At 40.1% G+C, this 15,906-nt stretch overlaps 2 protein-coding genes across 4 annotated transcripts in view; both read right to left on the reverse strand.

Moving 5' to 3' along the window:
* TMTC2 (transmembrane O-mannosyltransferase targeting cadherins 2) overlaps nt 1-15,906 on the reverse strand; it is a 481,539-nt gene that overhangs the window by 202,949 nt on the left and 262,684 nt on the right. For all 3 annotated transcript variants that reach the window (XM_032493821.1, XM_032493820.1, XM_006189277.3), the window contains exon 2: nt 5,181-5,751. In XM_032493821.1, coding sequence (XP_032349712.1) covers nt 5,181-5,471 — 291 coding nt within the window. In that variant the 5' untranslated portion in view covers nt 5,472-5,751. The remainder of the gene's footprint in view (nt 1-5,180; nt 5,752-15,906) is intronic.
* The window catches only part of METTL25 (methyltransferase like 25), a 348,849-nt gene continuing 338,628 nt past the window's right edge, over nt 5,686-15,906 (reverse strand). The window contains exon 13 of the mRNA XM_032493828.1: nt 5,686-5,751. The gene's annotated coding sequence lies outside the window, so the exon portion shown is untranslated. The remainder of the gene's footprint in view (nt 5,752-15,906) is intronic.

Here is a 15,906-nt window from a genome sequence, read left to right on the forward strand (position 1 = left end):
TTTACAATGTTAGCTTCAGGTCTACAGCAAAGAGATTCAGTTATATATATATATAGATTACATATATTTTTTAGATTTTTTCCATTATATGTTATTACAGGAAATTGAATATAGTTCCCTGTGCTATAAGGCAGGTTCTTGTTGTTTTTCTCTTTTATACATAGTAATGTGTAGCTGTTAATCCCAAACTCCTAATTTATCCCTCCCCCCCATTCCCCCTTTGGTAACCACAGTTTGTTTCTTACGTCCATTAAACCCATTAGACTATTTCTGGTTTGTAAATAAATTCACTTGTATCATTTTTAGATTCCACATACAAGCAACATCACATGATATTTGTCTTTCTCTGTTTGACTTCACTTAATATGATAATCTCTAGGTCCATCAATGTTGTTATAAATGACACTATTTCATTCTTTTTTATGGCTGAGTACTAGTCCATTGTATGTGTGTATATACACACACACCACATCTTCTTTATCCAGTCATCTGTTGATGGACATTTAGGTTATTTCCATGCCTTGATTATTGTAAATGCTGCTGCTATGAACACTGGGGTGCATGTATCTTTTCAAATTAAGAGTTTTCTCCAGATATATGCCCAGGAGTCAGATTGCTGGATCATAGAGTAAAGCCTTTTTTCAATTTTTTAAAGGAACTTCCATACTGTCCTCCACAGTGGCTGCACCAATTAAAATTCCCACCAACAGTGTAGGAGGGTTCCCTTTTCTCCACACCTTCCCCAATATTTATTATTTGTAGACTTCTTAATGATGGCCATTCTGACTGGTGTGAGGTGATACCTCATTGTAGTTTTGATTTGCATTTCTCTAACAATTAATGATGTTGAGCATCTTTTCATGTGCCTGTTGGCCATCTGGATGTCTTCTTTGGAGAAATGTCTATTTAAACCTGCACTTTCTTATTGTTGTCATGGGATGGAGAGAAGTACTGAGGGAGGGCATAGCCTCTAGTTCCGCCCAGCTCTGGTACCAGATTTGAGTTTGGGGCCAAGATTTGATAAGAGGTAGAGAACTGAAAGCTCTGACATTTCTGAAGAAATGTGAAGAAAGAAGCTGAGTGTGAACTACTATGAGAGAAACATTACTGATAACACTATAAAAATGGAGAGCCCTGCACTCTGGTTTTAATAATTTCCAGCTTAAGGAGGACCACCATTTTTAGATTTTAAACATTTGGCTAGTTCTCTAGTTTGCACAATAGAGTTAAACATTTGTGCACTGGAGTTTTCTGTTTCTGTATAAGTTATATTTTAACAGGGCAGGGGACTTTACTTCATCTGGCAAACTATGATAACTATGATGCAGAGTCAATTGGTAAGATATTTAAGATGATTATTCTTTTAAGGTTGAAAAGGATCTTCTAAATCCACTTCTTTCAATTTCTCCTAACTCACCCCAGGCATAAAAAAATCTATATATTTTAAAGACAGAATATGGAATTTTTCTGTAACTTCCATATGTAATCTATGCCAGTGTTTACAAGCCCCATGGTCATGAAATTCTAAATGAAAGTTTTTGCTTAAATATTCATGTTTCAGCTTTAGTGGATTCCTAATTCATATGCTTTCAAACCACTGCATGTTTAAAGACTACTAGGACTTTATCTCTTAGCCTTCTCTTTCTTAACATAAAGAATTACAGTTTCCATTGATACTTCTTCTCTCCTTTCAACTAATGTGCAGTAAGTGCCTTCCAAATACTGGGCACCCAGTTCACAATGAACACCCCACAACTTCACGTAATCTTCACAACATCTCTAGGAAAGAACACTAACTATGCTTCCACATGAAGGAACAGGTCACTGAACTCAGCCAGTGCAGGTTAAGGTTCAATTCCTTTTATTTTCTTCTCATCTGACTACTTCTTTATTCATCTTCACACTTTCACAGTGTAGTAAAAAGATCACCACAGTCACAAATATGTGTTCTAGCTCTAGTGATTCCACCATTTTCTAGATGACCTTCACATCTCTGGTTCTCTACAGCTCAGCTGGAAATAAGGGACGGGCATAGATGGTCTCCAGGTTCCTTACAAATCTATACAGTCTCTTATCCCAGTGTCCTCATTTAGCTCACTGGCCCAAAACCTAAGAGTGAAAGAAAGAGCTAAGTTGAGAGAACAATTATCAGATGAAGGATTTTGCTGCCATGACTATGTCCCATGCCTGCAAGCAGCAGTTGCCAGACAGTCTGGGCAAGTTTCCATTTGAAAACTTCTCAAGACACAGAACAGTCAAAGTATTAAGACCTTTCCCAAAGTGTGGGGTCCTTCACACTCTCTAAGTCTTAGGAATTCCTTTGCCAATGATGGAGTTCCGGGCAGGCTGCTCCAGAAGGTGCCACTTTGGCAGGTGGATTACTTGGACCAGGAGACAATTAAAGCCCAACAGATTCAAGAAGAGCTTTCTACCTCCGCCTTAAGTGCCTAAAAGAATTTAGATAGGAAGCCTGTACCAGGTAGAGAGCTATTATCAAAGATAACATTTTTACATAAGGAATACTCTTTGGCTTGGCATGGAAAACATTTGTTTACTATTTGCTCTTCCCAAACCCTGTGAATTGTCTTCCTCTCCTCTGAAGTCCCAAACCCTACCCCTGCTCCTTAGCACAGGATGGCACAGAAGCCTCAGTTGCCTGACTGCTGGGGAGCTTCTCCTGTCTTTGTGGGGCTCCTTTATATACATAACTAAATTCATCTATCTACTGTTAATCTGTCTTAACGGTAACTTAATTATTAGGCCCCCCAAAGAACTCAGATGGGAAGAAAGGAAAAGTCTTCCTCCTGTGCACTCATAGCACTTCTCATTTTCTTAAGCAGCAGTTACATGAGTAAGGTTGCCAGATAAAATATGAGATGCCCAGTTATATTTTAATTTCACATCAACAAAGAATACGTTTCTATTGTAAGTATGTCCCAAATACTGCCTGGGCCATATTTATAGTAAGGAGCTCTCTCAGCAACTTTATCCTTGAAAGTCTGCTTAGAGAACTGAAAATTTCTCAGAAGTGAACTTCAAAGGTCTTCAAAGCAAGTCCTGAATTGACAAATCAAAATAATTTCTTAATTCATGAGATAGTCAAATGAAGACTCTGGAGAAGAAACCACAATGTTTCACAGGCTATCAAATGTAAGGTCTTGAAACCCCCAGTCTGCATCCTCAAATAGTTCTCACCCTACACAGGACAAGGACCATGATTTATACTTATTCAATTTGTATTTCCAGTAATACAAGAAAACTTGCTATGGTTGATGACAGGGTTTTAAAAGAAAAGAAAATGATCATTCTCTCTAAATTTCCTGAAAGAATAATTAAAATTGATTTGAAATTAAGAGCTTGACTTTCAAACCATATGTTGTTTTCAAAGCTTCAACCTCTCACCCGAGTTTTCTTTAAAAGTTTCAGCATTTCACTGAAATTACAAAAGAACCTCATTAAGCGCTTGATACTTGGTTTCTAACTGAAAAGGTTATGCTTCCCTGCAGAGCCAAAGCACAGCAGCGATTACTCGCCTACCAAGTTAAAAAAAAAAAAAAACTAAAACTAAATAATTTTTAGTTCTCAATTTTTTTTCTTTATTTCAATTTCTTCCCGACTTGGTTTTAAGTAAAGTTAAGAATTGAGAGGGGAAAATGTGGTCAAAAACCAAAAAACTTCACAGCTTTCTCAAGGGAAGTATCCAAAACTATTAGGTAGTTGGATAAGTGGGGGCACCGGGCAGACAGATGGAGGAGAGGGAGGATGGTCCAGAAGATGGCCTTGTGCCCACCTCCAGCAGGCACAGTAAAGGGACTTTTCTAAACAAGCGCCAGCAAGAAACCGGTTAGAACCCGACAGCCATGACTGCATGGTAGCACAAAGGACTTAACCAGACATGACCCAATGTTCATTGTATTATAATTAACATTGTGGTTTAGCTCCCCCCACCACGGGTTTTTCTGTGTACACCACGAGTAAGGACATGCGCGAAGGGGCCAAACATGACTAAGCATTCCGGGGACAAGAGCCGTCCATCGATCGAGACCATCTCTAAGGGAGGTTATAGAGAAAGGCCAGACAAAAACCACTGCTTTTTCCCCTTGGCTCAGCCCATCTCCCATTCTTGGAGGTGTACTTTTCTTTTCCTAAATAAATCCTTTAAAATCTCTCATTACACAACGCACCATCTCCCGACTATAACCTTAACTTTTGGGTATGACAAGAATTGGGGTCTTTTTCTTTTTCCTTTTGAGATAACAAAATCATAATCCCTTGCTTAAGAGTGTCCAAAAGGATGGAAGACAGGTTGAGGTTTGCAAACAATGACCAAGTTCAGTCCTTACACTTACAGTCAAAGCAAGGGTCAGTTTATTGTGAGGGAGGGAGGATGGGGCAATGAGAAGAGGTTTTTCAAGATGCTTTTGTCCACCCAATGCCTCCTCTTAATTCACTAGCAGAAAACTACTCAGTTCTCTTTAAATATATGGAATCTGAATGTGCTTACGTGACCTTCAAACAACATTGCACTGGAAAGCACTAAGGGAATACAGACGAACAAATATTAAGCCCAGAGGCAAAGGTCTTAATTGGCCTCAGGGCAGGACTTATAATAGCCATTTTCTGTTTTGACTCTTCTGTTCTTACACATGACAACAATAAAGAAAAGGTGAATGTGATTCATTGTTCAAAAATGTGAGTTCCTAGTGCACTTCAGAGGGGGTTGTTTTCTAAAGTCAGCTCAGGAAAAGTAATATGAACAAATGGCAGAGGACTTCCTCTTCATAGAGTCTAGCATCTAACTCTATTATCAGCTGTGTTATTTTTTCAAACACATATTACAGGCAATTTATTGGATTACTGGGAATTGGGGCTGAAATAAAGAATGAATAAAAATAAATCAATGATAAAGAGGAATATTCTTTACAAGGCAGAATTGTCCTTGTACCCTGCTTGGCAATCATGAAAATAAGTTAAGAAACCCAAGAAATAAAATCGTCAGTGACTGAAACCCAGGTTAGTTGGGAAAGGTCAGAGAGGACACTTCCACCTACTAGAGATCAAAAAGTAACTTATTTTAAATTCTCTTTGAAGAGGAACACATTTGCTTTTTAAAAGGTGCCAAGGGGCCAAGCAAGGGGATGATTTAGTAATCCAATGCCCAAGCCCCGACAATCACTTACTTTGTAAATGGTGGGTAGGATCTGGTTCATTTTCAGCCGGTGGAAGACAAAGACATCATAAACCGCTGAGACGGCAAGGACAGTCACTCCCTGTTCCTTCCACAACATGCTGCATCCGGCGCACAGTCCTGTCCCCAGGAACCAGCCCCAGGTCCTGGCTGAGTAGCCTCTTGTTGAACAGTGTTTCACGTAGCAGAGCAAGGAGAGGAGGAAGAAGAGACTGGCCCCAACGTCAGCCCGTCCGACGATACCGGCCACGGCCTCCGTGTGAATGGGATGAGAGGCGAACATCACGCCAGCCAGGACAGTCCAGTATCCGTCCCCCAGGAGTATCTTGGAGAAGCTGGTGAAGAGACCAGTGACCGCCGCGTGCAGTAGGACGTTGACCAGATGGTAGCTCCAGGGATTCAGCCCTCCGATGGCATGGTTCAGGCGAAAAGAGAGAGTACAGAGGGGCCGGTAGGACTTGTGGCTGCCGCTGTGGGTTAGGAGAGTCCCCCAAAAATCATTGTAGAAAATGTGGGTCCATGGAGTTTCTGGGAGGAGGTCCTGATTAGTCTTGATAGCGCGGCTAAAAGACAAAATGTTAAAAAAGAGATCAAATGTAAAATGCAGAAAGGAAAAAAATAAGGAGGAAAATACATCGCTAAAATAGACTGCTAAAATACTGCCTTCTTTTGTAGTGCTGTCGGCATATGGGTTTATGATGGGATTCTGGGCATATGTGATGAATGTTGGTGAGGCTCAGAGAAGGCATTACATAGACACTGAATTCAGCTCCTTAATGCTCACTAGCATCACAATTAAAGTTGTATTTCTTTTCCTCAAAAGCTTTCTTCTTTGAATGCAAATACCTCTGAAGAATAAATGCAAAGTTTCTATCAGTGGTTAAAGCCTCATAAAGCAGTGGCCACACAACTGCCCTCATATAGCATGTTGGCTAAAAATGCAGATTTCAGGCCCCAGGTTGACAGGAGGCCTGGGAATATGCATTTTTAAGAAGCAAAGTCCCAGGTGACACTGGTGCAGGTGACACATTTAGAGCAAGGACTAGCTCCCCTACTGGAAATAAATTCTAGATAGAGTATCAGTGCCCAGAGCAATGCTTCCTATACATGCAAACCACCTGGGGATCTGGTTAACTAGCAGGTAGGTAAAGGTTCTAATTCAGCAGGCCTGGGGAGGAGCCCAAGATTCCATGTTTCTGACACCTGGAATTGTTCATTTACCTTCTATGTAGAAAAGCAAAGAACATGGCTTTGCAGGTACAAGAGTGTTCTGATGACCTAGTGCAAAGGACATCTTGGCCCAGTTAGCTGTTGCTGTTATTAATCTACAAAGACTGAGGTGTAACCTACAAAAAGTCCCTTATTAAATTCAGCTTGACCCACAATCTCTGAAATTAGATCCATCTGGGGACTGAAATTAACACAGATATCAACATGCATTAATAGTAGTAGATTGCCTACTCTGCGAAACACTATGCACTGTATGTCCTTTCACATATATTATCTACTTATGAGAAGTAGCTGATTTTTTTTTAAGATGCACAGTAAAAAGGCAGAGGTCTGTTAAAAGTCACATCTCACAAAATATTGAATGTAACAGACAGTTCTCCAACGTCTATATTTTCCTTTCCCCATACACATAGATCTTCAGTTTTTAGCTGAGTACATGGTCACCTGGAAAACAATTTTCATTTCCTATCTATCCTTGTGCCAAATATATGGTCGTGCAACTAATATTTGGCCAGTGAAACATAAGCAGAGTGCTATGTACTACTTCTAAAATGTATTCTTAAAAAGAAAAATCTTAGCATTCTTCCTTCCTCCACCCTTATGCCTTGTCTTGCTGGAGCACAGATGTAATAGCTGGAGTCCAGGCAGCCACTTTGGCCCATAAAGTGTCCTTAGGAACAGCAGTCATGCCAGCAGAGCAACGAGACTGGAGGAAATTGAGTCCCTGTCACAGGAGACCATACCAGCCCTGGGCTAACTATGTAAGTATAAGAAATGAACTTGTTTAAGCTGCAGTATTTTTGGGTGTCAGCTAGTGGCAGCTGAACCTACTCATCAATGAAATCCTTTGTTAACAGAAGACCTACTATATCACAGTGCTTTGATTTTCCAGTTTGATTTTGATTTTTACAAGTCTCCGTGTATTGACTGTGTATTAAATGAATTTCCATATAAATTGGCTTTTAAAATATTAGAAACAGATGTTATTCTGGATCCATTAAATTAAAATACCCTGTTATGACATTCATCAAGAGTCTAACCCAGAAGTAATTGCTAAAGACTTGATGGGTTATAATTAAAATTTTAAAGAAATATGAAAAACTGCCAAACAGTGTTGTCAGAGAGAGCTGGTTTCAAGCCATTGAGAATGAAAAGCCAACTGGCCTCTACTAAGCACCAACCTAGATAGTGATGTGAATTTCTGTAATATCAATGCAGAAACACTCGTGCTATCAGTCAGGGCAGCAGAAAGCTCAACAGCAAAGCATTGTGGGAGGCGGCTTTGCTAATTTCACAAGGAAAGCTGGGAAGCATGTTTTGTTTAGGACAGTATTTCACCCTTTCAGTGGCAGATCCATTTGGAAGGAGAAGCATGTCCCTAAACCAAGTTTTCTACATGCTATTAGTTCAGCTCCATAACCAATTCTATAGACTTTTTGAGGGAAAGGAAAAAAAAAAAAAAAACCATACACTCTTTTAAAAATCTGTTCAAAGCCGCCAGAGTTTCTTATATTCATAGTAATAAATCTAGTAATCTACAGCAGCCAACAAGACGTACTATAAGCCTAACTCTCACAAAACAAGGATTTCAACACAAAGAACAAAACTAACACATCTCATCGTTTCCCTGGGAGAAAAAACTTTGATGAGGCACAGCCCTAAATTTACACTGTAGAAGAAAAAAATTTCAAGGCAAACAGCATTAATAAAACAAAAGTAGAAAAGCAAAAGTAAACATCTCACCCGTGCTGAAAACATATTCCAGTAAGGGAGACTTTGGTCTGATAAAATGCTGTGACAGGTGTTATCTGATTAGGCAGGTTTTTGTGTATCCCATGAACGTTACGGCAGAACATGAAATAAATCGTACTGGGCTTTAGTACGTAAGTCATGTCACACGTGCAAGTCCGTGAAAAGAGATGCACTATGTATCCTTTACATATTAAAGATACGGATGCAAAGGGATTTAATGGAATCTTAATAATCTGAATAACCCAGCAAAAGAAGAAGTAAAGGTAGTCGTTCAACACTAAACATAACAGATTTTCATCCGTTTGCATTTCCTTACACAAATCCAAAATGGAAAGAGTGAACCCTCTTCAGCTATCTCTCAGCTAATGAAAACGCTCAACTCAAAACAAAATTTCACGCTGACAGAATTTCTGAGGTAATTTCTGTGAAGACACTAAGGAGTTAGGAAACGTTCCACTCCAGGAAAGGCGAGCAAGTAAATGCAGCAGACGCGAAAAAGAAACAATCAGAGGCAGAATTCTCCTGACAACACACGACCCACCAAGAGACTGTCTTTTGAAGCAAAAAGATCCAGTCTCTCAAGTCTTCAGGGAGGTCTTAACCTGTTTTCAGTTTCATTCATTTGTGGCTCTTTCTTTTCGCTGCCGTGTGATTTTTCCTTTAAAAAAACATTGACAAAGGCCAGCACTATTGTAAAACTGACGAATGATCTGACACTGCCCCCTCACCAGCCTTGTGCGTGTTCCTCTCACTGCAACTTCTTCTGCCCGTTGACCTTTTCAGTCACAGCACCCACATAAATGATGACCCTGAGTCCTTCAGGGCAGGAATGATGCTTCAATTCTCCAGACATCAAATGACACTCACTCCCCAAGGGCTTACAATTGTTCTACTGAAGAGTGTCAGCCGAGGGGGGGCTGGAGAAGGATTCGAGAAGGTGAGCTGCCCAACTGGAAAAATGCGCGAGGAGCCGAAGTGGAGCGAAACAGCACTTTATTCTAGTACAAGATGGCGCGCGCAGGCGGCGCTCAGGTGTACACACTTGTCCTTTTCTGCTAATGGCGCATGCGTAGTGTTCATAATGCCGACTTACGCTGCTGGCGCATGAGTGGTGTTCATAATGGGGGACGCACTGCTGGCGCATGCGTACATTTACCCCTTACCAGGTGCAAGCTATTGTGAACTTTGGCCTGGGCCCCACAGCCTACTCATTTAAGGCTGCTGACAGTAAGTAAAAGCCAATGTTTATATTATAAAAAGCAACAAAATTCCTTCTTTTTTTTTTTAATACAGAGGTACTGGGAATTGAACCCAGGACCTTGTGCATACTAAGCAGACATTCTGCCATTGAGGTATGCCCTCCCCCAACCCCCCAAAATTTTTTTTAAGTGATGGGTTGAAATTTGTTCTGTAGGAGAAAAAAGAGAGAATGGTCTTTGTTAACGTATCCTGTTTCAGTGCTACCCAAGCACGCCTACCTATGCCGAGGAAGGGCAACGAAATGCAGCGGTTGAGAAAACTGATTCTGGAACCAAATGGACCAGTCCAGTCTGAGACGGTGGACAGAGTGACTCCACCTCTCCATACCTCAGTTTTCTCATCTGCAAAATAAGGATGAGAACTGTGCTTGCTTTACAGGATCATTTTGAGGAGTAAATGGGTTAGTAAGCAAAAAGCACATTGTTATATATAATATGTGTATATGTTATATTTGTAACATGTTAGCTGCTATCATTGTTACTACCATCAACACCAAACACCCAGTGCTGGCCATCAATGCAAACACTGTGCTCTTTCATCACCTTCACAGCCTTCAAAGTCTAGGTATCGTGGTCATGAATATTCCACTTAAAATTCCTTTAAGCTTTATTGACACTCTCAGCACAAAGTAATACACATTTAGGAAAGTCTTACCTTTGTTCTTTAACACATTACTCTTTCCGTTCCCCTTCTATCTTTTTGACTACCTCTTCCCAACTCTCCTTGGCTGGCATCTCCTTCAGAGGTTTCTCCCAAATGTGGATGTTTCACTCCTGGGCCTGTCTCCTGACCTCTCTACACTTTCCAGCTCTGTGGTCATCATCTCTGACACCTGCAACTCAAGAGCTGCTTTCTCCTTCACTGCCTCCAGCATGGGTGTTGCTCATAAGCCTACAGTTCTATTTCCCCAGGTGATATCCATACCTGAATGATGAAATCCTGGCTCCACAACTAACAGCAGTGTATTACTTTTGGCCAGTTAGTCTCTCTAAAGCGCAGCTACCTACCTATGGTTAGTAGACAGTAATAATGCTTCTCACAAGCTGTTGTGTTGAAGATCAAATGAGGAAATGTCAGCTTGAATGTTTGAAAATTACAGAGCCTGATGTCATAGACTTTTTTTCAGCCCTCTTCTTCTAGTTAACAGTGTCCTGTTTTTCCTTTTGAGAACAGGCCACATCCACCCTCAGTCCATGTGAAAAGAATGAGGCTATTGTCCTCGCCTCCTGATGAAAGGTCATCATATGATTTGGCCAATGAGGGTACTGTATCGCCCCATCCTCATTCCCGGCCACAACAACTGACTTACCAAGCCAGCTCAAAGTCAACACAGCTCCAATAATCTACTGGGAAAGGACATCTTCATTTGAGAATAAGATGAAATCCTAGAGCTGCTAAAGGATTCTCTGAAGACAGAGCCTAAGAATGCAGCCAACACACACACACACAAAATCCAGATCAAGGAGACAAAGAGGCAGCTCTGAGTGCAGCTGGATCCCATCACGCCTGAATCTATCACTGTTAAATAAGCCAATAAATGCCCTTTACTCATATTAGTTCGAACTGTTATTCTGACATCTGCAACCAAAAGTGCTCAATAAAATAGCACTCTGTCATCATCAAGTAAGACTGTTAGTTGTCCTTTCAGTATCCTCAGTTTAGTAAGAATGAATCCAAATAATTTTCCTCACAAACCATCTCCTTTTCATCCAAGCCCCTCATTAAGTGCCATCGTTTTCCCACAACTGACATCCAGGTTGTACATGAGGGGTCCTCCTCTTTTTGCTCCTACATCTACTTTCAAGCTAGGTAAGGATACTTAAGTGCTGTTCAGGACCTCAGAGAAAAATCCAACTCACAAGTCTCCCTTGAATCTGCCTCTAACTTCTCTTTCCTCCTACCCTCATTCAGACTTCCATTATTTCCTACCTCTACTGCTTAGTATGCTTCCTAAAAGTGCCTGTTTATTTTTCTCTTTCCTTCATTAGGCTCTAAGTCCCCTCTTGGAAGGAGTTTGTTTTCTCCTGGTGCCCCACACGTCTGAGGCACAATAAATATTTGTTAAACTGAACTACATGGTCCTCCCTGCTGGCTTTTATTCCTCCTTTGATCCATTACACATGCTGTGGATAGAGAAACTTCCTGAAATAGAACTCCTGAAATATACCTGTAGCACCATCACTCTGCGTCACACAAATCCTTCATCATGCCCTATGTCTTACCATAATAAATGCCCTGCCCAGCCCGGCATTCACAACCATCTCTGCTATGATTTCTCGGCCAGTCTCCCATTATTTCTCCATTCGTATCTTCTTAACGTCAACCAAACTTCCCAGCTTCTCGGTCTTGGCTCAAATCATTTTTTCCCTTCCTCTGCCTGGATTGCTGTCCTTCAACCAGGTGCATCTATCCAAATATGCTCCAATCACCAATGCTTCTTTGTGATGCCAAAGTCTTCCCAAATGTCTTTCCTAGTTATTTTTGCAGACAGGCTGGATTTTGACAATGAGCACTGACACATTGTAACACTGACTTCTTCTGACAATCATCACGGATCTTAAATGAGATGATACACGGAAGACATTTCAGGAGGATGAGGAAATGTTACGCATTGAAATGGGGGCACAAGTGATTCCTTTTCTAGCCCCTATTGAAAAATCACAGTCCAATAAAATGGACTGATTCTGCCTTAAGAAAATTATTCACTCATTCATTCATTCAGTGATGGGCGAGACACTATAAAGAGCCCTGCAGATAGAATGGTGAGCAAAACAGATTCACTGACTTTGAGAAACAGCCTAGGACAGGAGGCAAAGATGTGTACGAGGCAATTTCACTGCAGGATGATAAATACTCTAACATGAAATTCTGATTGCTGTGGGCGAACAGGACAGACTTCCAACAGTCTTTGTGAGTCAAGAGCTTCTTGGAAGAAAGCACATCTCCATACATGCGAGTTAAACAAAGTAGTAAAGGAGTTAGGATGTTGCCAGACATGTTGCCAGTCAATTTTTTTCAAAGACCATGAGGCAGGAGAGAAGTGGTGAGCTTGGGATCCGAAAAAGTACAATAGGCTGGTTTGGCTGGAGTGAAGTTTGAGTGATGCAGTGGCAGGAATCACTGGCATTACTCTGTCTTGTACCATGTCCTTCATGCGACAGAGGGAAATTTGAAGGGACATTAATCTCCCCAACGGTGTTCAGGTCTGACTTGGCTACCATCTTGTTACAATCTGCTTTATCTCCCCAGTGCACTGTTAACTTCTAAGAAATAGAAAAGCATCTCATTTATCTTTTGGATCCTTGCACATGTAGGCCTTCAAAATATATTATTTTGGGTTTTTCTTCTTTTTTGTAGTTAATGTTTTTTTTTTTTTTCTGGGACTTTTTTTTATTGAAGTATGGTTGAAATAAAAGTATGATGAAAGAGAAGTATGTTGAAAATAGATAAACAACAAGGTCCTATTGTATGGCAGAGGGAATGACGTTCAACACCTTGTAGTAGCTTATAATGAGAGAGAATGTAAAAAAAATACATAAATATATATATATAAAACAATCACTATGCTGTACACCAGAAATTAACACAACATTGTAAACTGACTATACTTCTATATTTGATGAACTGAATTCTAATTAGAAATGATTGGTATTGATAAGCTGCACTCACCTTTCAGAAAAAAATTACATTAAGTATATAGGGAATTATCACTTTCATCTGAAAGTAGTTCATTCACTGTGGGCACTAACCTCTGCTCGCCCAATGAAAATTAACTGAGAAAAACCATCAGGTTAATTGGCTTACCCAAACGTCTTTGGCACTCACTTGCCACTTAACCTATAAACCCTTCATTAGAGTCCCTCTTTAGGGATAAGCCATTATATTTAGAAAGCTCCAGTTAATATGCAAATACTTAGCTACCAGGGTAGGGAAATGAGAAATACTGTAACATCTTAGTTAGGGGGGTAAGCAACTGCGTTTCAAATTCCTAGAGAAACTCTGGGCAGGGCAAGTTCATTTCAGTGTAGGGCGCTACGCTGGTTGGGGCGGTGTGAGCTTTCTATGCCCTGCGGAAACTGAAGGCTTTATGCTTTAGGCTTGAATTTATCATTACACATGTAACACATTCCTCAACTTGCCTGTTTCCATCGTGATCTCCTCCTACTAAATTGTAAACCCTTCCATGGCAGAGATGCTGGCTTTCTAAGCAACTAGCACTTTTTAAAAATTGTTAAATTGTCACTGTCTAGATGTGGAATGAAAAGAGGCCGGAGAAGTAACAAAGAGCCTTTGTCAGACATCCAACGGACAGGGCCGTCCAGTAACTGCTTGCTTTGTGAAAAGGTAAGTCTGAGAATGCTCAGCCTTGTAACTAAAATGAATATTCTTAGTGGCCCCCTCTTCCATCCCTTTAGGAGATTTTCCTATAAGCAATAAAGGAGTTTTACGAGCTACATCTGACACAGCAAGCCTCTCCAGCTCCCCCAAGAAACAAGAAAAGTAAGCTTCTGATTAAACATGGCCCCAGCTGCAGCCAAACTAAGCCCCAGAGCTGTTAGAGATTCTGATGCACTCTCATAGAGCCGCCCAAGTCTAGAGTTTCCCCAGACACTCTCTTGTCTTAATAGGAGAAAATGAAAAGGATGAACCTTGGCTAAATAAGTACCCTTAGTTTCCCAAATCAATCAACGCTGCCACTTTCAGAGTTTCGACAGGAAACAGTCAAGAAAAAAACTTTAAGTAACCCAGAAAACTAGTTAATAATCCATATAAAAGAAAGCTGATGATTTAAAATTAAAAATTCAGTCACCCTAAAATGTTTTAAAAGTATTAATATGAAAAGCATTTTGCAAGATTAAAGCAAACACTAACAGCATGAGATGATCATGAAAACCATACTCCAGGTATTTAATTTCAGATTAAAATAATCCTCTACCTTACTATTAGCTTCTTAAGAACTTGAAATATTTTTCAGTGCCTTGCAATTTGCATGATAAAAATATTAATATTTTCCAATTATTTGTTCACTATATCCATTTCATGCCACCCTAATAAAAAGTATTGTAGTACAACTCACCTCCTTCACACTGCACTAAATTGACTTCAATCAGTCTCAACTTAAAAGCTTAATGAACATACCTTTATTCCTAGTTTTCCACACCTGAAATTAGTAACCACTAGCAGAGGTACGATGAAGCTTTTTATTCCCCAGAGTTAACTCCAAGTATATGAATCACTTTAATACACTACTTTGTATAATTTATGAATTTCAGTCAGTTTCTTGGGTTTTCATAAATTCACAAATTCATGTTCTATAAAAAGGTGATTAACTTTTTGTTGTTTACATTTCATACTGTTTCCCTTATAATACTGTTTTCCTCTTGAGCATTTGTGGTATGTTTTAAAGTATGACTGGTTCCTTATAATTTTTCTATTTTAAAAAGTTTACAAATGTTTGACTGCTTTTAAGACAAGAATTAGTATCAGATTATAGTTTTTTTTAATATAGTTCAAAGCTTTCAAAAATGATTGGCTTCTACTGAACACCAGAGTCTAAGAAAGAGAACACAAGCGTAACCACGAGATCCCAAGAACACCTGTTTTGTGCATGGTCTTGATCTTTGTGCTTTCATAGAATAAAAGGTGGTATATCTTTGTGCTTAAGGATTTGATTATCCAAATGCATTTGAAACTGGCAGGCATGGCACGCTGAGAATACACCTCCAGTTAAAATACTTGCCTTCGAATATAAATGTGCTGTACAGATTTCAGAATAGAAATCCTAAAGTACATGGAGGCTTTTCCAACTAGTCATGTACTAACTCAAAAAAAAAAAAAAAAAATCACATCCTTGAGGAGGGCTCATAAAACCTTCACTTAAGGGAAACAGGAAGTGTCTTCCGGCAATGACCACTGCCTGGGAACCCACTAAGAGCTCTCACTCCTAGACCACGGAAGACAGGGGAAATTTTTTTAAATCTAAGAAACTTGCGGGGTAGGAAAATATTCATGCTACATCACCCAGATGTTTGGCTTATCTGCAAGCCTACCTCCTGTCTTTTCTGAATTAAGTCTTAACCAAATCACCTTTCTTTATCCACACCTCTCCCTCAGCCAACGAGACTAGCCAAGAAGCTTCTTTTAGCCAAATGTTTGCAACGATCTTTTGTCTTTCCTACTTAAAAATTTCCACATGATGCCAACGTACCCCACCCCAGGTCTTCATGTTATAATAGCAACTTGTATTTGTTTCACGCTTTTATATTTTACAAAATGTGCTCACGTTCAGGACTGTCTTGAATCCTTGTCACCACCCTCTGACTAAGAAGATGTGAATGCGAGAAGTTGAGAGTCCTGCCTGAGGCAAGTGCATCAGTCAAGACCAGAGCCGTCCATGCTGGAATCCAAACCTCAGTTCCTCATCTACGTCTGCTCTTGCTAAGTTATGGGCTGAATGGTGGCCCCCTAAAATTCAT

This window comes from Camelus ferus, chromosome 12 (genome assembly GCF_009834535.1).
Source record: "Camelus ferus isolate YT-003-E chromosome 12, BCGSAC_Cfer_1.0, whole genome shotgun sequence".
NCBI classification, from domain to species: Eukaryota; Metazoa; Chordata; class Mammalia; order Artiodactyla; family Camelidae; genus Camelus; species Camelus ferus.